The 20,875-nt window shown below is 42.6% G+C and overlaps 1 protein-coding gene across 6 annotated transcripts in view; it reads left to right on the forward strand.

The window, feature by feature from the left end:
• Positions 1 to 20,875, forward strand: part of CCAR1 (cell division cycle and apoptosis regulator 1) — a 244,415-nt gene that overhangs the window by 154,757 nt on the left and 68,783 nt on the right. For all 6 annotated transcript variants that reach the window (XM_029609164.1, XM_029609162.1, XM_029609165.1 and 3 more), the window contains exons 18-19: positions 8,359 to 8,598; positions 17,546 to 17,660. In XM_029609164.1, coding sequence (XP_029465024.1) covers positions 8,359 to 8,598; positions 17,546 to 17,660 — 355 coding nt within the window. The remainder of the gene's footprint in view (positions 1 to 8,358; positions 8,599 to 17,545; positions 17,661 to 20,875) is intronic.

The following is a 20,875-nucleotide window of genomic DNA, read 5'->3' on the forward strand; positions in this document are numbered from 1 at the left end:
AGAGATCTCCCTTAGCTCGGGCGTGCCGGTGACACCATCTCCCCCCTACCATGGAGTGTTGCTGCCGTCAGACATATCATCGGTCTCCCCAGAGGTGAGCCGGGGAGCCCTGAGTTTGTTGCGAGCGGCTGCAGAGAAGGCAGGAAGCCTTGTTTCTCCAGCTGAGAAGGCAGTTTTGAATATCATTGGAGAAGGTCCCTGTTATAGGGGCCTTTGGAACGGCTATTCCTTTACCTTTGGCCCTGATACGGCCCCTTCAGATGGTTCGGGTGGAGGTGATGAGGTGAACGTCCCAGTTGGTAAGTTTGGACTGATTAAACCCCCTGTGATCACTTTAGAAGTCTTATGAAATGCCTTAGTACTTTGGAAGCTTCCATTTCATCTGTAACTAAGGTTATCATGGATACAAACAACAGAGTTCTTCTTAATTCAGGTTTGGTTTCTTCTCAGGGAACTAAACTTGCAGCTTTGGATACTCGTGTTACTTCACTGGAAAAAATTCAGTAAAACCTGGTTCAATCAGACCAGATATATTCTAGGAAGCTTGAGAATGTTGAAAACTCTTTGCAATCCCTTATTTCCTTATTGCATCTCAGATGGTGGAGCCGCCGGCCTTCCCGCACTTGACGTCCGATATGCCGCATGCGAAGGATCTTCACTTATTAGATTTTCAGTGGGTTCTGTTGCGATATCTTATGGTGACAAAATGCTTTTTGACGATCAGATCATCTTTGTCTTGTTCAGTGGAGCAAAGAAGGGAAATAAAGCTTCCAAGGGCACAATTTTGTGCCATGGTTGAAGGATGCAATATTTTCGGCCTATATCTGTAAGGGTCGACTGGTCCCGGAGGGGTTGCGGATGTATTTTTCTAGGGTGCAGGCAACCTCTTGGGTGGAGTATCAGCTGATATCTCTATAGGAGATTTGTTGGGCAGCAACATGGTTTTCACTTCACACTTTTATCAAACATTACCATCTGGATGTTTGTGTGCCAAAAGAGGCTGTGTTTGGAGAAAGCATTGCTTGCGGGTCTTTCAGGTTCCCGCCCAGTATAGAGGGGCTTGGGTTCATCCCACTTGTCTGGACTATTTTGGGGTATGAACAGGAAAGAAAAATTGGTTCTTACCTGATAAATTTCTTTCCTAGAATACCACAGATAAGTCCAAAAGCCCATCCCCTTGGTTTTTCGAAAGACCTTCCTCGCTTCTGGATGTTGCTCATGCAGACTTACATAGATTAAACTGCAAATTGTAATGACCCTTGTTATAAGAGAGGGGTCTCTAGTTTTAGGGAGGTCCAACTTTGAGTCTCCGCTCACTCAGAATTATTTGGGATTTTCCGGATTAGACATCTTGGCTTGAGTACAGGTCAATATTGAGGGACTGCAGGTGGCACACTCGATTATATAGCAGTACCTGAAACGTGTTTATTCTCTGCCTCCATCTGCTGGTAGGGATGCAAAACCCACTTGTCCGGACTGATCTGTGGTATTCCAGGAGTGAAAATTAGCAGGTAAGAACCAATTTTCCTTTAAAATTCATGTTTTACTTAGCTAACAAGGATTAAAAGCTCCATTCCAAAGGAGTCATGCAGCAGCTATATGTGCTGTTTGTTTCACTGCCTTCAATTCCTGATCCTCTCGTAAATCTTTTGAGGCAATTTCTGAATGTGCCTTATCAATGCCAAATTAAGAATAGAGTTTTCATTTTTACTGTACCCCTTTGATTGCTACATGAAAATTAACACAATTTACAGAGGCTTTTCCATGGGTAATGGTCGAGGTAATGTTACCCGTAGCAGAGACACAGGGTTAGGTTGCGGAGGGGTGGGTGGGGAGAGTGCATGCTGGACTTTCATTTTGAAAGCCCTGCACATACTTTTCCATGGGTACATTTGCAACTGTTTCAAAGCAGGTGTAAATGTATGAGGGGAGAAGCAGTTGCTTTTCCATAGCTGGTCTAATTTTCAGAGGGGAACCCTGGGTCGTACTCAGAAACTATATGAAAATTGCCCTATTTAAGAACATAAGAACATGCCATACTGGGTCAGACCAAGGGTCCATCAAGCCCAGCATCCTGTTTCCAACAGTGGCCAATCCAGGCCATAAGAACCTGGCAAGTACCAAAAATTAAGTCTATGCCATGTTACCGTTGCTAGTAATAGCAGTGGCTATTTTCTAAGTCAACTTAATTAATAGCAGGTAATGGACTTCTCCTCCAAGAACTTATCCAATCCTTTTTTAAACACAGCTATACTAACTGCACTAACCACATCCTCTGGCAACAAATTCCAGAGTTTAATTGTGCGTTGAGTAAAAAAGAACTTTCTCCGATTAGTTTTAAATGTGCCACATGCTAACTTCATGGAGTGCCCCCTAGTCTTTCTATTATCCGAAAGAGTAAATAACCGATTCACATCTACCCGTTCTAGACCTCTCATGATTTTAAACATCTCTATCATATCCCCCCTCAGCCGTCTCTTCTCCAAGCTGAAAAGTCCTAACCTCTTTAATCTTTCCTCATAGGGGAACTGTTCCATTCCCCTTATCATTTTGGTAGCCCTTCTCTGTACCTTCTCCATCGCAATTATATCTTTTTTGAGATGCTGCGACCAGAATTGTACACAGTATTCAAGGTGCAGTCTCACCATGGAGCAATACAGAGGCATTGTGACATTTTCTGTTTTATTCACCATTCCCTTTCTAATAATTCCCAACATTCTGTTTGCTTTTTTGACTGTTGCAGCACACTGAACAGACGATTTCAATGTGTTATCCACTATGACGCCTAGATCTCTTTCTTGGGTGGTAGCACCTAATATGGAACCTAACATTATGTAACTATAGCATGGGTTATTTTTCCTTATATGCATCAACTTGCACTTATCCACATTTAAATTTCATCTGCCATTTTGATGCCCAATTTTCCAGTCTCACAAGGTCTTCCTGCAATTTATCACAATCTGCTTGTGATTTAACTACTCTGAACAATTTTGTATCATCTGCAAATTTGATTATTTCACTCGTTGTATTTCTTTCCAGATCATTTATAACAGTGGTTCTCAACCCTGTCCTGGGGACCCCACCAGCCAGTCGGGTTTTCATGATATCCACAATGAATATGCATGAGAGAAAATTTGCATGTTATGGAGGCAGTGTATGCAAATTTTCTCTCATGCATATTCATTGTGGATATCATGAAAACCCGACTGGCTGGTGGGGTCCCCAGGACAGGGTTGAGAACCACTGATTTATAAATATATTGAAAAGTAAGGGTCCCATTACAGATCCCTGAGGCACTCCACTGCCCACTCCCTTCCACTGAGAAAATTGTCCATTTAATCCTACTCTCTGTTTCCTGTCTTTTAGCCAGTTTGCAATCCACGAAAGGACATCGCCATCTATCCCATGACTTTTTACTTTTCCTAGAAGCCTCTCATGAGGAACTTTGTCAAACGCCTTCTGAAAATCCAAGTATACTACATCTACCGGTTCACCTTTATCCACATATTTATTAACTCTTTCAAAAAAGTGAAGCAGATTTGTGAGGCAAGACTTGCCTTGGGTAAAGCCATGCTGTCTTTGTTCCATTAAACCATGTCTTTCTATATGTTCTGTGATTTTGATGTTTAGAACACTTTCCATTATTTTTCCTGGTACTGAAGTCAGGCTAACCGATCTGTAGTTTCCCGGATTGCCCCTGGAGCCCTTTTTAAATATTGGGGTTACATTAGCTATCCTCCCGCCTTCAGGTACAATGGACAATTTTAATGATAGTTTACAAATATTTACTAATAGGTCTGAAATTTCATTTTTTAGTTCCTTCAGAACTCTGGGGTGTATACCATCCAGTCCAGGTAATTTACTACTCTTCAGTTTGTCAGTCAGGTCTACCACATCTTCTAGGTTCACCGTGATTTGATTCAGTCTATCTGAATCATTACCCATGAAAACCTTCTCCAGTACGGGTACCTCCCCAAAATCCTCTTCAGTAAACACTGAAGCAAAGAAATCATTTAATCTTTCCGCGATGGCCTTATCTTCTCTAAGTGCCCCTTTAACCCCTCGATCATCTAACAGTCCAACTGACTCCCTCACAGGCTTTCTGCTTCGGATATATTTTAAAAAGGTTTTACTGTGAGTTTTTGCCTCTACAGCCAACTTCTTTTCAAATTCTCTCTTAGCCTGTCTTATCAATGTCTTACATTTAACTTGCCAACGTTTATGCATTATCCTATTTTCTTCTGTTGGATCCTTCTTCCAATTTTTGAATGAAGATCTTTTGGCTAAAATAGCTTCTTTCACCTCCCCTTTTAACCATGCCGGTAATCGTTTTGCCTTTTTTCCACCTTTCTTAATGTGTGGAATACATCTGGACTGTGCTTCTAGAATGGTATTTTTTAACAATGACCACACCTCTTGCACATTTTTTACTTTTGTAGCTGCTCCTTTCAGTTTTTTTCGAACAATTTTTCTCATTTTATCAAAGTTTCCCTTTTGAAAGTTTAGCACGAGAGCTGTGGATTTGCATACTGTTTCCTCTTCCAGTCAATTCAAATTTGATCATATTATGATCACTATTGCCAAGCGGCCCCACCACCGTTACCTCTCTCACCAAGTCCTGTGCTCCACCGAGAATTAGATCTAAAATTGCTCCCTCTCTCATCGGTTCCTGAACTAATTGCTCCATAAAGCTATCATTTATTCCATCCAGGAACATTATCTCTCTAGCGTGTCCCGATGATACATTTACCCAGTCAATATTGGGGTAATTGAAGTCTGATAATCCACAGAAGCATAACCTTGCACATAAGCAAGTACTCAAGAACACTGGTGCAGGAAAAAGTTCTCAGTTCCACTTAACTCAGTTACTTTATTATAGAAAATTCAATAACAGTTATTCAATATGGCAACTCCATCAATGATAACATCAATTGCGCTCCAGAGATCACTTTAAAGATTCAAAGTGATATATGGTCCCTCCCGATGCAGCCACCGCGAAACACGGGACCGTGTCGGGGGACTTTAAGAAATCTTTGTTATCATTGATGGAGTTGCCATATTGAATAACTGTTATTGAATTTTCTATAATAAAGTAACTGAGTTAAGTGGAACTGAGAACTTTTTCCTGCACCACTGTTCTTGGGTAATTGAAGTCTCCCATTATTACCGTACTACCAATTTGGTTAGCTTCCCTAATTTCTCATAGCATTTCACTGTCCATCTCACCATCTTGACCAGGTGGACGGTAGTATACTCCTATCACTATAGTCTTCCCTGACACACAATGTTAGTAATCTTGATTGACAAACATTTTGATCAATAGAGTTTATCCATTCTCTGAAGTCAAGTAGGTTCACAGTCACACCAGTGGGTTATGTCACCTGTGATTGTACCCATGCCAAATGGATGTATTCTTCCACAGCTTTCTGAAAAAAGCCCAAAAGCCTTTCACTGCTCATATATGGCCTTTCATAGTAAAATGGTAATTGTAGTGTCTTCACTGCAAGAATAATTGCCAGCATTAGAGCATGACACTTGTAGGTCTCCTTATCCAGGATAAGGTTTGTTGTCTTGTTCATTTGAATTTTATCATCTTAGCAGATAAGCATACAAAAAGTGCCATTTTGTATACAAGCAATACCCTAGCTTCCCTTTGTTCATTCTTGTCTGCCAAGACTGTCAGACACACACAGTTTTGAGAATTGTCCTCAGTTTGTACATTTTGACTAGACTAGGAGATGACAGTAGAAAAGTATTGCCCACTGTAGCAAAATGAGGATCTTTCTGCCTGTTGAGATTTCTTATTTTGTACTGGGATCTTTTTGTTTCCCTAGTAGGATCTTCTTTCCCTCGTAATCCTTGAACAGGCTGCCACCTACTTGCCAATCTTCTGCTGTTCTCTGCAATTTCTGGCAGCTAGGATTAAACAAGTTAACTTATCATATAACACAAAATGAGGCATGGAATGCATACTTCCTCAGTCTCCACATGAAGGTGTAATGTTGCAATATTCTGTATTCCTGTTAGGAAGGCAGTGCCTGGAGCTATCATTGTTTGTACAGTACCAGCGTTTGTATAGACTGGTCCACAATTCACTAAGGGGTGAATTTTAAAAGCTCATCACTCGCCAAAGCTGGTAGATACACACAGAAGTCGGGCCAGAACACGCCACGTGGATTTTAAGAGGCGTATGCACATATCTCCCAGTATGCGCACTCCAATTTTTTGCCAAAAAAGAGCAAGGGCCTGGGCAGGGTATGGCTGTTCCAGGATTTATGAATGAAGCCAGCATACAAGCACAAGCACGTGCATGGGTACCCTACTTTATTTCCGTTATGGATGGCGTGTAAGTCCTAAAAGAAAAAAACTAGGCTAGTCAGCAGGTTTTAAGGGAAGGGGCTAACAGGGTAAAAGGGAGGCTAATTAACTAGGGGGGATTAGGAAGTCCTTTACCTGGGTGAACTGGGAACAAACTGGGACCAGGGCATGCAAATGGAAAATGAAATTTAATGTGGGCAAGTACAAAGTGATGCATTTAGTGAAAAGTAACCCAAGTTATAGCTACACAATGCAAGGTTCCACATTAGGGGTCACTATTCAGGAAAAGGATCTAGGCATCATCATTGATAATACATTAAAATCTTCTGTTCAGTGTGCAGCAGAAGCCACAAAAGCAAAAAGAATGCTAGGAATTATTAGGAAAGGAATGGAGAGTATGAGAGCTTTTGTATAACTCCATAGTGCAACCTCATCTTGAGTATTTTTGCAGTTCTGGTCACCACATCTCAAATATATAACAGAATTAGAAAAGGTACAGAGAAGAGACCAAAATGATAAAGGGGATGGAACGATTCCCCTATGAGGAAAGGCTAAAGAGGTTAGGACTCTTCAGCTTGGAGAAGAGATTGCTGAGGGGGGGATATGATAGAGATCTATAAAATAATGAGTGGAGTGGAACGAGTAAATGTTAATCGGTTGTTTCCTCTTTCAAAGATTACAAAGACTAGGTGGTCACACAATGAAGTTACTAGGTAATGCATTTAAAACTGATAAGAGAAAATATTTTTTTACTTAACATATAATTAAGCTCTGGAATTCATTGCCAGTGGATGTAGTGAAAGCTGTTAGTGTATCTGCATTTAAAAAATGGTTTGGACAGATTCCTGGAGAAAAAGTCCATAAACCATTATTAAGTTGGAGTTGCAGAAATCCATTTCTTATCCCTGGGATAAGCAGCAAGAAATCTATCTACCCCCTTGGGATCCTGCTAGGTACGTGTGACCTGGATGGGCCTCTGTTGGAAACAAGATACTGGGCTTGATGGACCTTTGGTCTGACCCAGCATGACAAATCTTATGTACTTATGTACTGTGGGGATAGCTTAACCTGAACTTCCCCAGGTACTGCCTAAGTACAGTGAAACTTGTCTAGATATTGGTAACTATATGAATTTTTGTTATTTTACCTGTTGGTTGGTTGCAAACTAAATCTTTTTGTTCACTATTTCCAGTGTTTGTTAATAAAACTTTTTAGTTTGTTAGCTCTATTCTGTGATTCACTGATGATCGCAGTATTTTTTGTTTTTGGTCTGTAGTTATATTTCTAGAAATGTGTGACCCTTGGGTTGTATGGGATTTCGGAGTCTCTGGAAACCACCAGGGGATAGCTTGTTGGGGCAGAGTACTTGCCCAAGGGAAACATGAATCCAGTTGGTGGGTGGGAGGCTTCCAGTGTAGGGGCAATTTCACTGGGGCAGGTAGTCTTGGGGAGAGCTTGGCAGGACCCTCAGGAGTGTCCACAGGGCTAACCCTGAGTAGATATTAATAGCGCTAATGTATTACTTGACATCCATGATTGACATGATATGATTTGAGGTTGAAAGCTTCTCCTTGAATCTTCCTAACTGCTAGAAAGGGCATTGACTGAATGAAACTGCTCTCTTCTTTTAGAATTAAATTAAATTATTTTGATTACTGCCTTTCTTTTTTTTTTTTTTTAACTATTATTTAATTCCTCATATAAGTATACAAAATGTTGCATGAATAGCATGTTGTCCCTTTGAGCCCATCTGTTCCTTAAGGTGGAACTCAACCAACCAAAAGAACTTAAACCCAAACAGTAACATATAGTAAAATAAAAAAGTTATGCTCTGTGTTTCTGCTCCCTCCTTTCCACAGCAAATTAGTCAATCTGATTACCATCATCTCCATTCTTGGAGAGTCTCCCACAGGTCTTACCTTTGATTTCTATCTTTCTGTTAGGAACTGTTTATGCTTTATTTTTATTCTTTGCACTCTCCTATCCTGTAAGCACATATTCACCTACTTTTCAGTCCATATATTATTTCTGCCTTTGCAGGTGTCTCTTTTTGCTGAACTCTTTAATGAAATGCTTCAGAGAGATTTTGGGGTCCGGATATACAGAGCACTTATGGCCCTTCCAGAGAAAGAGGACAAGAAGGAGAAAGAAAAAAAAGTAAAAAAGGATGAGAAAAAAGAGAAGAAAGAAGAAAAGGATGATGATAACAATGATCCCAAACCTAAGAGGAGAAAGTCTGGAGATGATAAGGAGAAGAAGGAGGAGAGAGAAGAGCGAAAGGTATGAGCACCACCACCCATGAACATCTGTACTCTTACCCCATTCTCTCAAGAGCTCAGCTACACTCATTCAGCCCCTACCCCTGAGGAGAATATTTATACACTCATGGACACCTATAGACAACAAAATACCAGAGAGGCAACCCACTACACTGAATGCAACAGCAAACGGAATGACAGGGGAAAGTACAAGGTCAGTGGAGGAGTAGCCTACTGGCTAAAGCAGTGGCCTGTGAACCAGAGAAACCAGGGTTCAAATCCCACTGCCCCTCCCTGTGACCTTGGGCAAGTCACTTCAGCCTCCATTGCCTCAGGAACAAACTTACATTAAGAACCCTCTGGGGACAGGGAAATACATACTTTGAAGTGTCTGAAAGGCAGAATATATATCGAATAAATAAATAAGAAAGCATACACTAAAACAGGATGAAAGGAAGAAAAGAAAAATAGGGTCTTCTATAAGGTGACTCAAAAAATATTGACCATCTATATAATTACTGCCCATAGAATGAGGAAAAACAGAGGAAAGAATAGCTTTTATTGTGGCATCATAAAAATCAGTTCACAAATATAATTTAAAATATAAAAACGTGTGAAAAAATATGACCCAACTTGACCATATACAGTGTGTGTGTGTGTATACCATTTTTTTTGCATGTAAATCGCTCCAAATTCCACAAGGCAAGGGCTATCATAATAAATAGGATTAAAAAATAAAATAAAATATTGCCATTTGAAGCTTCTGGTTGTTGTCATATATCAGCTTGATAAACACCAACTCTTCACTATACAGCCTAATAAAAGTTTAAACCTATTGATTGCTCCTAAGGATGCAATAAGAACTTGATATGTAACTTTCTTGTTTTCATAGTTTTGTTTTTTTAGCTTAGTTTAATTTTTATTTGCTCATATTTTTATACAACTCTATATAAGTTTCTCTAGAAGTGTCAAGAAATACATTTACTCACAAGCCACTTTTCATATATTGATGGGACTTTCAAAAGCATGTGCAAGGCAGGAAAAATCACTTAGTGAATTTTTGTGAAATCTGTAGTTTAAACAATTCTCGTATGTAGTGTCTTGCCTTTTCGTATTTTCTGCTTAAGTAAAAGCTTGGAAACCTGTGGCTGGTGCCATTTGTGACTATCTGGAGTGGCCCCTAGACAATGGGGTTGTCAATTTTGCTGAATTGGCAGTGGCTCAGCCACCACTGGCCAATGCAAGATAACTAATCAGCATACAAAGTTTTGCATTGACTTTGACTAATTTATGAAAATATGTCTAAACAAATATGTGTCAAAAGCACAGTAAACTGAGCTGCATTGTAAACTTTCACATCTCTAGCTCATTTGCATGTTTCTCAGTTGGGTGCCAAAGATGGCTCTTTTTAACATAGTTCATTCATATATGCAAATTATGCTTTGCTTTGGGACTGTAATTCTGGCCAAAGCAAAACTGGATCCAAGATGAAACAGGGTCACTTTTGTAACAAAACAGATGATATGATATTAGAAAAAAAATTAAAAACTACATAGAAGAGAGTTTTGCACCCAAAAAATGGTGAAAAGTTTCCTAAAAAGGTGACATCATGTCTTTAATTAACTACCGTATTTTTCGCTCCATAAGACGCACTTTTTTTCCCCCAAAGGTGGGGGGAAAATGTATGTGCGTCTTATGGAGCAAATATAAAAAAAAAACCAAACAAAAATCTAACAACCCCCCCCCCCCCCCGACTCCCCCAAGACCTGCCGACTTAATTTCCTACAACCCCCCACCCTCCTGACCCCCCCCAAGACCTGACAAATTAATTTCCTGCAACCCCCCACCCTCCTGACCCCCCCAAGACCTGCCAAACGTCCCTGGTGGTCCAGCGGGGGTCCGGGAATGATCTCCTGGGTGTGGGCCGTCGGCTGCCAGTAAACAAAATGGCGCCGACGGCCCTATGCCCTCACTATGTCACTGAGACCGACCGCTGCTATTGGTCGGTCTCAGTGACATAGTGAGGGCATAGGGCCGTCGGCGCCATTTTGTTTACTGGCAGCCAACGGCCCTATGCCCACACTATGTCACTGAGACCGACCGCTGCTATTGGTCGGTCTCAGTGACATAGTGAGGGCATAGGGCCGTCGGCGCCATTTTGTTTACTGGCAGCCGACGGCCGTATGCCCACACTATGTCACTGAGACCGACCGCTGCTATTGGTCGGTCTCAGTGACATAGTGAGGGCATAGGGCCGTCGGCTGCCAGTAAACAAAATGGCGCCGACGGCCCTATGCCCTCACTATGTCACTGAGACCGACCAATAGCAGCGGTCGGTCTCAGTGACATAGTGAGGGCATAGGGCCGTCGGCGCCATTTTGTTTACTGGCAGCCGACGGCTCACGCCCAGGAGATCGTTCCCGGACCGCTCCTGGACCCCCGCTGGACCACCAGGGACGTTTGGCAGGTCTTGGGGGGGTCAGGAGGGTGGGGGGTTGCAGGAAATTAATTCGGCAGGTCTTGGGGGGGTCAGGAGGGTGGGGGGTTGCAGGAAATTAATTCGGCAGGTCTTGGGGGGTCAGGGGGGTGGAGGTTGTTAATTTAAAGGGTTGGGTTGGGATGGGGGGGGGGGGTTCCCAGAGAAAGAAAAGTTTTCTGATCTGGGGAGTGGACCGAAATGGCCCTCCCCAGACCCGAAAACAAAATGGGGAGAAAAAAAAAGCTATGCACTCCCCTAATTTGCTCCATAAGACGCCCAGACGCAGAGCCGGTTTAGCACAATTTTTTTTTTTTTTAAATTTTCCCCCTCTGAATCCTAGGTGCGTCTTATGGTCAGGTGCGTCTTATGGAGCGAAAAATACGGTATATCTCTGCTTCCAGTTGCCTGCAAAGCCTCCTAGTGCAAATCCTAGATGTACATCATGGGCCATGACTACTCATCCAGTTATGGCCTGAATCAAAGTATACTTCAGAAGCAATGAGAAGTCAAAATACACCTTAAATTTCTTTTGTAAAATTTTTCACATAGTTTGCTGGCCCATAAAAAGGTAGCAAGCTCATGTTAAGTTCCAAACTTTGCAAAGGAACTTAGTACCAGAGGTTGTAATAATCCACAAAATTTCAGGCCCCTAACAGGGGTTTTTTGGCTATAGTGCCCGGACAAAGTGGGCATTTTATGTTGCGGGGAGCAAAGAACTCTGAGTGACCTTCTTTCAGCTGCCTCTAGCTCTTGAACCAGTAGAGATCTAGCCGAAAAATTTTGCATAGTTTTGTTTGAGGCCCTAGCAAACATCCACAGAAAATTTTATTCAGTTTGAAGGAGGTCAAGCGTGGATGATTTTCTAAATTGGTCCACCTGACATGGAATGTCCCACAGGCCTTTGACTGAGTAAGCATAATAGAAGACAGAAATTCTTTGTTTTTGCTCTGTTGGATATTAATATAGTAGATGCCTTGTTTGTTTAGTCCTTATGCTTGATTTGCATTCTTTGAACTTTATATTGTGAATATATACTTGTACATCGCTTAGAGCCCTTGGCATAAGTGATTAACAAATTTTAAAAAACTAAACTAAGCTATTTATATAAAATTGTCAATTTCACATTCCTATTTCCAAAATATCAATACATATTCCCATTCACATGTGGTATTGATATTTTGGAAATGGGAATGGAAAATTGACAATTTTGTATAAATAGGGTTAGTGTTTCTAATGGAACATAATGATTAGCTAAAGTTCACCATAAAAAGTGGTGATTCCTTTCTGCTTAAATGCAGTGTGCCAGATGAGTGTTCTAGGTCTCACTTCCTCTTATCCTGTCATGTAATCTTTTGCACAATGATTTATGATTTCTTGTATTAAATGACTTAGCATCATTAATTGTGTATATTCTGTTTATGTAATCAGTAGTGCAATTTACACCTTCAACATATCATACATACCATGATTACCTTGAACAGCTGACTCCTTCAGATTGTGTTAAAGGCCTACAAATTACACCTATTGGAATCCCTTCTAAATAGGCCACCAAGGAGAGTATTGATACTTAAATACCGGGACTTGATCAGGTTGGAAATTGCCACCCTTTTGAAGGTCAAAGCAGTCAAATCTAACTCACCACAGGAAAAAGATGGGGACTGTACTCCAGGCACTTCTAGTTCCCAAGAAAATTGGAGGATAGCATCCCACCTTAGACTCAAGGGCCTTGAACAGTCTTCTTATGAGAGAAAAATGTATCTAGTTAGTATAAACACCTTAATGCCCCATTTTAAACAAAGACAACTGTCTGTTCTGGATTTGAAAGAAACTTACACCTATATAAAGATGCATCCATGGCACAGGATATATATCATATTTGTGATAAATATGTATAGTATTTTATACTGTATATCAGTCTAGCAAAGGCAATGCAAGTTTTCACAAATTGTCTGGCTGTCTTCACAGCATATTTATACAACTGGGGATTCATATTTTTTTTACTACTTGTGGGCGTTCAGGGACCAGTTTCCACACAAGGAACTCCTGATCCAGATGGACAACCAAGTGGCGATGTGGTATATCAATAAACAGGGAGGCACGGCTCGTTCCTCCTCTGTCACGAGGTGGTGCAAGTGTGGACCTGGGCCCTCTCACAGGGGATGTCTCTGTGAGCGGCATACCTGCCGGGATATCTGAACATTTATTTATTTATTTATTTTTAGATTTTTATATACCGGTGTTCCTATATGAAATAAAGATCACATCGGTTTACATTGAAACAGAACATGAAAATTGCCAAAAGGCATTACATAGAACAAGGTTATGAAACTTGGAACAGTGTACATAAGTTCAAAATTTAACAATAACGTTGTAACATTGATGACCAAAAGATAAAGGAGAAAAAAAAAAAAAAAAAAAAGACTTAAACAATTAAGTTGACAGGTCTATTAATTATGTCAATTAAGTTGACATATTGGCGGACCGCTTCAGTTGCTACTTCCAGCCACACGAGTGGTCCCTCAACCCGGAGGTAGTGGCCAGGCTTTTTCGCTGGTGGGGTATACCAGATGTGAACCTCTTCACCTCCCCTCACAACTACAAGGTGAGCAGGTTTTGCTCCCTGTTGTTGGGGGACGAACATCCGGCCTGCGATGCCTTCTCCCTCCACTGGGGAGGGGCCTGCTGTATGCGTACCCTCCTCTACTCTTCTTGAAGACGCTGCTGAAGCTTCAACAGGACAGAGAGACCATTATCCTCGTGGCGCCCTTTTGGCCCCAACTGGTCTGGTTTCCACTCTTGCAAGATCTGTCTGTGTGGGCCCCCAACAGGCTGGGGACTGCGCCTAATCTGATCACACAGAATCAGGATTCCCTGCGCCATCCAAACCTTTGGTCGTTGTCCTTGATGGCTTTTATGTTGAGCATGTAGTCCTTCAGCCATTGGCTCTCTCGGACTGTGTATCCCAGGTGCCCATGGCTTCTAGGAAGTCTTCCACCAGGAAGTCCTACAGCTTGAAGTGGAAAAGATTTTCTGTCTGGTGTGCAGGGCATGACTTGGATCCTTGCTTATGTCCCCTCCCCCAGCTGTTGGACTACTTGTGGCACCTTTCCGAGTCTGGGCTCCAAACCAGCTCGGACAGGGTTCATCTTAGTGCTGTCAGTGCGTACCATCAAGGTGTCATTGGCACACCTGTTTCGGTGCAGCCCTTAGTAAGCCGTTTCATGAGGGGTCTCCAGCCAAAGCTCCCTCTTAGGCCTCCTGTTGCATTCTGGGACTTCAGTGTTGTCCTGACATGGCTCATGCGCCCTCCTTTTGAGCTGCTGCAGTCCTGCGATCTGAAGTTCCTCACCTGGAAAGTTATATTCCTGGTGGCGATTACTTCGGCTTGTAGAGTCACGTTTGGATAATTTGTCGGGGGGAGGACTAGGGGCTTCCGAGGGCAGTCCGCTTGGCGCTGCAGCGGTTTCTCCCTCTGATCCGACATCAAGCAGTTCGAGTTCTGTCAGACAATGCGACGAAGGTGGCTTATATAAATCGCCAAGGGGGCACCAGGAGTTACTTGGTTGCGTCCGAGGCGAGCAAGTTAATGGATTGGGCGGAAAAGCATCTGTCTCGATTAGCGGCATCACACATAGCCGGAGTCGACAACATCCAGGCAGACTATCTCAGCCGGCAGCAATTAGATCCGGGGGAGTGGGAACTGTCACAAGAGGCACTCAAACTCATTGTTCGAAGATGGGGAACGCCCCGAGTGGATCTCATGGCGACGCGCCTAAATGCAAAGGCAGCGCGCTTCTTCAGCCGCAGACGAGAGCACGGGTCGGAAGGCGTGGACGCGTTGGTTCTTCCATGGCCCGAGCATGTTCTCCTGTACGTGTTCCCTCCGTGGCCGCTGGTAGGCAAAGTGTTGCGTTGGATAGAATCCCACCAGGGTCCGGTCATTCTCGTGGCGCTGGAGTGGCCAAGGAGGCCGTGGTTTGCCGATCTGATCAACCTAGCGGTAGACGGTCCCTTGCGTCTCGGTCACCTACCTCGCCTATTGCGGCAGGGTCCAGTGTTTATCGACCAGGCAGATCGCTTCTGTCTAGCGGCCTGGCTTATGAGAGGCGTCAATTGAGGAAGAAGGGATATTCTGATTCCGTCATCACTACTCTTCTTCAAGCTCGTAAGCCGTCTACCTCGGTTACCTATGTGCGTGTATGGAAGGTGTTCGACTCTTGGTGTCGTGGTTTCTCCATGTCTCCGAGACAAGCTACAGTGTCTCAGGTCCTGCAATTCCTGCAGGAGGGCCTAAAGAAGGGCTTATCCTATAATTCCCTTCGTGTGCAGGTGGCGGCCTTAGGCTGTTTTCGCGGCAAAATTGACGGCGTTTCCATTGCCATGCACCCAGATGTAGCCAGATTTTTGAAGGGGGTCAAGCATTTGCGTCCGCTGGTGAGACCTATCTGTCCCGCTTGGAGTCCAAATTTGGTTCTTCGTGGCCTTAGTACTTCTCCTTTTGAACCGCTGAAGCGGGCTACGCTCAAGGATCTCACTCTCAAGACGGTTTTCTTGGTGGCTATTTGTTCTGCGAGGCGCATTTCAGAGCTCCAAGTATTATCATGCAGAGAACCTTTCCTCCGCATTTCGGACTTGGGTGTTTCGCTTCGAACTGTCCCTTCCTTCTTGCCAAAGGTGGTTACGTCTTTTCATGTGAATCAGACGGTAGAACTACCAGCTTTTTCGGCGGATGGCAGTGAGGCTTCGGAACTTAGGAGGTTGGATGTTCGACGGGCGTTATTACAATACTTGGAAGTCACTAATCCTTTTCGATTGTCTGATCATCTTTTCGTTTTATGGAGTGGTCCTAAGAAGGGGTCCAAGGCTTCTAAGATGACTATGGCCCGCTGGCTGAAGGACGCTATTGCTTCAGCTTACATTTGTCTGGGCGTGCCGTTCCGGAAGGTCTTAAGGCTCATTCTCTGCGTTCCCAGGCTGCGTCTTGGGCGGAGAGTGCCTTTGTTTCTCCTCAGGAAATTTGCCGGGCGGCGACTTGGAAATCCTTGCACACATTACCGTTTGGATGTGCAAGATCCGACGGTACCTTCGTTTGGCAGCGGTGTGCTTCGAGCGGGACTGTCGAGGTCCCACCCCTTTTAGGGAAGCTTGGGTACTTCCCAGCAGTCTGGACTGATCCTGGTACGTACAGGGAAAGTAAAATTAGTGCTTACCTGATAATTTTCGTTCCTGTAGTACCAAGGATCAGTCCAGACGCCCGCCCATGTTAGTAGCAGTCCCGTCACTGTATTCTTGTATTTCAGAATTCCTTTATGGAACGCTTACACAGATATCTTATCATTTAGTTCAGCGGCATTTTCAGCCGGGGTTTTTTCCTCGTTTTTTCCAAGAGTTCATGTTTCACTTGTTCTAGTCACGGGTTCTTGCCTAAGATTTCTTCTATCATTCTGCTTTGTTATCGATTATACTGAAGGATCGCAGGGGGCGCACCAGGGTATATGGGTGGTGCCTTTTCAGTTTCTCTCTGACTCCATCTGCTGGACAGGAGGCATAACCCAGCAGTCTGGACTGAGCCTTGGTACTACAGGAACGAAAATTATCAGGTAAGCACTAATTTTCCTTTATTTTCTTCCTAAAAGAACAACTTCTGGCTTGGTTGTAAATGCTGAAATTCAGGACAATTTGTCTAATTTTCTTGAAAACTCTACTTTGGAGATTTTAGATAGGAGTACTTTTTTAGTTTCCTTTATTTCAACTTCAGATTTAAATAATGTGATATGAAACTATTTTAGGAAGTTTCCCTCTTTGTTCTATGGTCAACCTGTGAGGATTTTTCCTGATTTAGCCCAAGTAACACAAGTTAAGAGGAGAGGTTTTCTATCTTTTTGGCAAGAAATTTTTTCTCTTGGGTTTTCCTTTGTACTTCGTTACCCCTATAAATGTGTTATTAAAAGGAGTGACAAATGTTTTATTTTCCTTTTTGCTTGAACAATTACAATCTTTTATAGAGGCCTGTAGGCCACTTACCTCCTCCCCTGTACCTCAAGTATCTTAGTGCTATAAGTATTATTATACTGCTGGTTATTACTGTGTTATTGCTTTTCTTGATTATGGTTTTCTTTAATGTACTCCCCTTTATTTCCTTCACCCCTTCAGGCATTTTCTGCTTTGATATGGATATACCTACATTGTAACTATTTTTAATTAGTAATTTCCTTTTTACTTTGATCTCTATTGTAGTTATCCATATGTTTCTGTAACAAGCAGTTAACTTTGTAATTTAAAATCTTATAAATAAAGACTTAAAAAAAAATCATGATTGTTCATAGCAGAAGTGGAATGTGAACCTTGGCCTCCTTGTTCTCAGCTCATTATGCTAACAAGTAGCGTACCCATATCTTCAAGGTTTCATTCTTCATGGCTTATTAGGCACCATAGAGCAAGCATTCTAGAGCTTTTATAGGTTTCTCAACAATAATCTGTTTAATTTTAGAAAGATGAAAAAGAGAGGAGGCGAGAAGACTCTAAAGATGATGAAGAGACTGAAGAAGAAAATAACCAGGAGGAGTATGATCCCATGGAAGCTGAGGATGCTGATGACAATGAAGGTAAAATATGTGCTTGAGATTACTTGCAGATCCCTCCTGAGAGCATTTCTACTTCCTCCCAGAGCCTTCTCTAGTTCTTTAATTTCAGAATCGACATATAACTTGCTGCCCCAGCCTCACAGAACAGTACAAGTTATTTTCTTCTTTATCACCGAACTGTCAATCTGGTCTCCCCTTTTAACGACACAATCTTCATTTCTTATTTGCCAATCTTGTTCCATGCTTTCACTGAACTCCTCCAACATCTGCAGTGCTTAGCTGTCAACCTCAACCGTCATAGAACTGACCTCTTCATCTGCATAGCTTGACTCAATGACCCTCTCAATGTGCACTGCTCAACCAGCAGTTTAATATCTTTACAGATCACTTCAGATGTGCTAATGTAATGAATGTAGCTGTCTATTTGGTTGATAGATGCAAAGGGGGGGGGGGGGGGGGGAGACATGGTGAAAGGAGGATAGTCAATGGGGCACTGAGATACCAGGGATCACATTATATTGATATGACAAGGCAAATAAAATTGGCAGAGGGATGGCATAGAGTCAAACAGGATAAAGGGGGTAAGGGGGCTAGCCCTGCCTGGACAGACAGGGACATGTAGTGAGTTAGAACTGGACAGTAGTGAATGATTGGATCTGCCTTTGCAACAGTGGGTATGCCAGCACCTGAAGATTACCATAGAGGCAGTCTTAGAAGCAGCTGATACTTTCCATCAGGCACATTCAGTGCCAGAGTGCCCCAGGCTACCTGAGAGACCGCCATCAAAAGGACTAAGATGCCACAGTCCGAAAGCAAGACACCAGTTATGGGATCCAAGTCTGTTGCTTTGCTTCAGTTGTGGAGAGAGAGCACTTCACCTGCAAATATCCTCTAGCAAGCAATGACCCTTTAGATGTCAATGAAAGGGCCCCACATGTTTGCAACATTGTGAATAGTTCCCGGTCGGGTTTCTTCATCTTTGTGATTCCAATAGAGCTAGCAGGCCGTACCACACAAGTGCTGGTGGACTTGGAAAGCGTAAAAACTCTCATCTGGATGGAGCTTAATTGGTTTGAATCTTTTTTAACTAATCATTTTTACGAAGTCCAAATTAATAACACATGTTCCGGTAAATATGCTTTGAACACAGGTGTACCACAGGGTTCATCCCTGTCAGCATCACTGTTTAACATCTACATGTTGCTACTGTCATCTGCTATCACAACTGGGTGTGACTTATTTTTTATACTCTGACGACATACAGTTTTTAGTCCCAATTGATGATTCAGTGGAAAAAGCGGGCAAGATCATGTCTCTGTATCTGAAAGTTATAAAGCAAGTTCTCACACAGATGAGATTGATATTGAATGTTGAGAAGACAGAAATTATACTTCTTGAAAGGAAAATATCTCCAAGAAACAGCAATCAGATTGTGCTTTAGGATAATACTATACTCAAATTCGCAGAGAATATCAGGGATTTGGGTGTAATTTTAGATTCAGAATTCAGTTTTAAAAAACATGTCACAACAAAAGTAAAGGAGGGATATGCAAAGCTTTTAATTCTTCGGCGACTGAAACTATTGCTTGAGCTGAATGATTTTCGTACAGTTTTACAATCATTACTATTTGGTAGTTTGGATTATTGTAACTCTCTACTGTTAGGATTACCTGCTTCCACTATCCGACCTTTACAGGTACTTCAGAACGTAGCAGCATGTATTTTGACTGGGAAAAGAAAAAGTGAACATATTACACCAACCTTAATTCATTTATACTAGTTACCAGTTGTTAAATTTAAGTCTCTCTGTATTTTACATAAACTGATTTTCGGAGATCAAGTAGATTGGCTAAACACAGCTATTAAATTACATGTTCCTCAGAGAAATCTGCGTTCTGCTAATAAAGGGCTACTAACTGTACCTTCAGTCCAATCAGCTCGTCTAAATCAAGTGAGAGAAAGAGCGAATTTATGGAACATGCTTCCAGTAGAACTAAGAATGGAGGTGAATTTTAAACAGTTTAAAAAAGGATTAAAAGCGTGGCTTTTTAAGGAGGCATATTCCAATCAGCCATGAAGTCTGTTTTATGCTCTATTTTACTGTTTAATGTTTTATGTATTAACGTTCCAATTTTATTGTTTTTAGTTTTAGGTAGTTTAGAGTTCATACAGTAGCTTATTTTAGGAGAAAGGAGGTGGCGTGAACAGGAGTTTTTGATGTATTTTATGATTATTTTATGTAATTCTGCTATTGGTTGTAATTTAAGTTTTATATGTATTTTATTTGATTGTTTTATTGTTTATAATGTATTTATTGTTGTGAACCATTGCGATGGAACCCGAGTGACGGTATATAAGACCCAATAAATAAATAGTAAAGAAAGTACAGATTAACCATGAGATCAAAGGCAGTGCCCAACCAGCCAGGTTCTACTGGAGAGGCCAGCATAGAAGTGGACGTACTTCCCAGGCTCCTAGGATGCTATTAAGATGAGTTTAAAGCTCTTTTTCCTAACGTGTAGCAAATGGACTCGGGACCAATGGGTATAGTGTGCTCCTGATAGCAGTTGGAGACGGAGTCAGATTTCAATCTGACGTCCGCCCTAGTACATATACCCCTGCAAGAAGCTCTGCTATTCAGTATTTCTCTGTCTCCATAGCAGTTCGGGACTCTATACATGCTTGCACAGCGTTAGGATATTCTAACCAAAGAAATCCAAAACAAAGAAGAAATCTTACCTCTACAGACAAGCCCCGCTCTCCTGCGGTGATACCTACAGGTCCCTCCCCCAGTTGAGAATTCCTGAGGTGATTTCCGTGAGCCTCGGTCCAGCAGCCGGTTCCCGGCGTGGACTTAGACCCCGGCATCGGGTGCGACTGAGAGGCAGCGGGTGCAACTTCGAGCACAGCGGTGAAGGTACCTTTCCCTCTCCCCCCGCAGCTGGAGACCACCCGGAACGAACCCGGGAAACATTGAGACAAGGTAAAGTAGAAAACTTCCTAAAAGTCTCCGGTCTCCGAAGCTCGAATAGCCGCACAGATCGCCAGCCGCCGACAGTGCTACCGGGTTGATCAGCCCTGTCCGGGCTAGACCCAGGTCCGATACGAGGCTCCTCCCACGTGGAGACCCTCCGAGGTGGTTGCTATATTGCTAGCGTGATCACCGCCCTGTCCGCCAACCCGAACCGTGCGCACAGAGGCGAGCCGGACGCACAAATCACTTCTGCGCACAGTGA

This window comes from Rhinatrema bivittatum, chromosome 7, assembly GCF_901001135.1.
Source record: "Rhinatrema bivittatum chromosome 7, aRhiBiv1.1, whole genome shotgun sequence".
Taxonomy (NCBI): Eukaryota; Metazoa; Chordata; class Amphibia; order Gymnophiona; family Rhinatrematidae; genus Rhinatrema; species Rhinatrema bivittatum.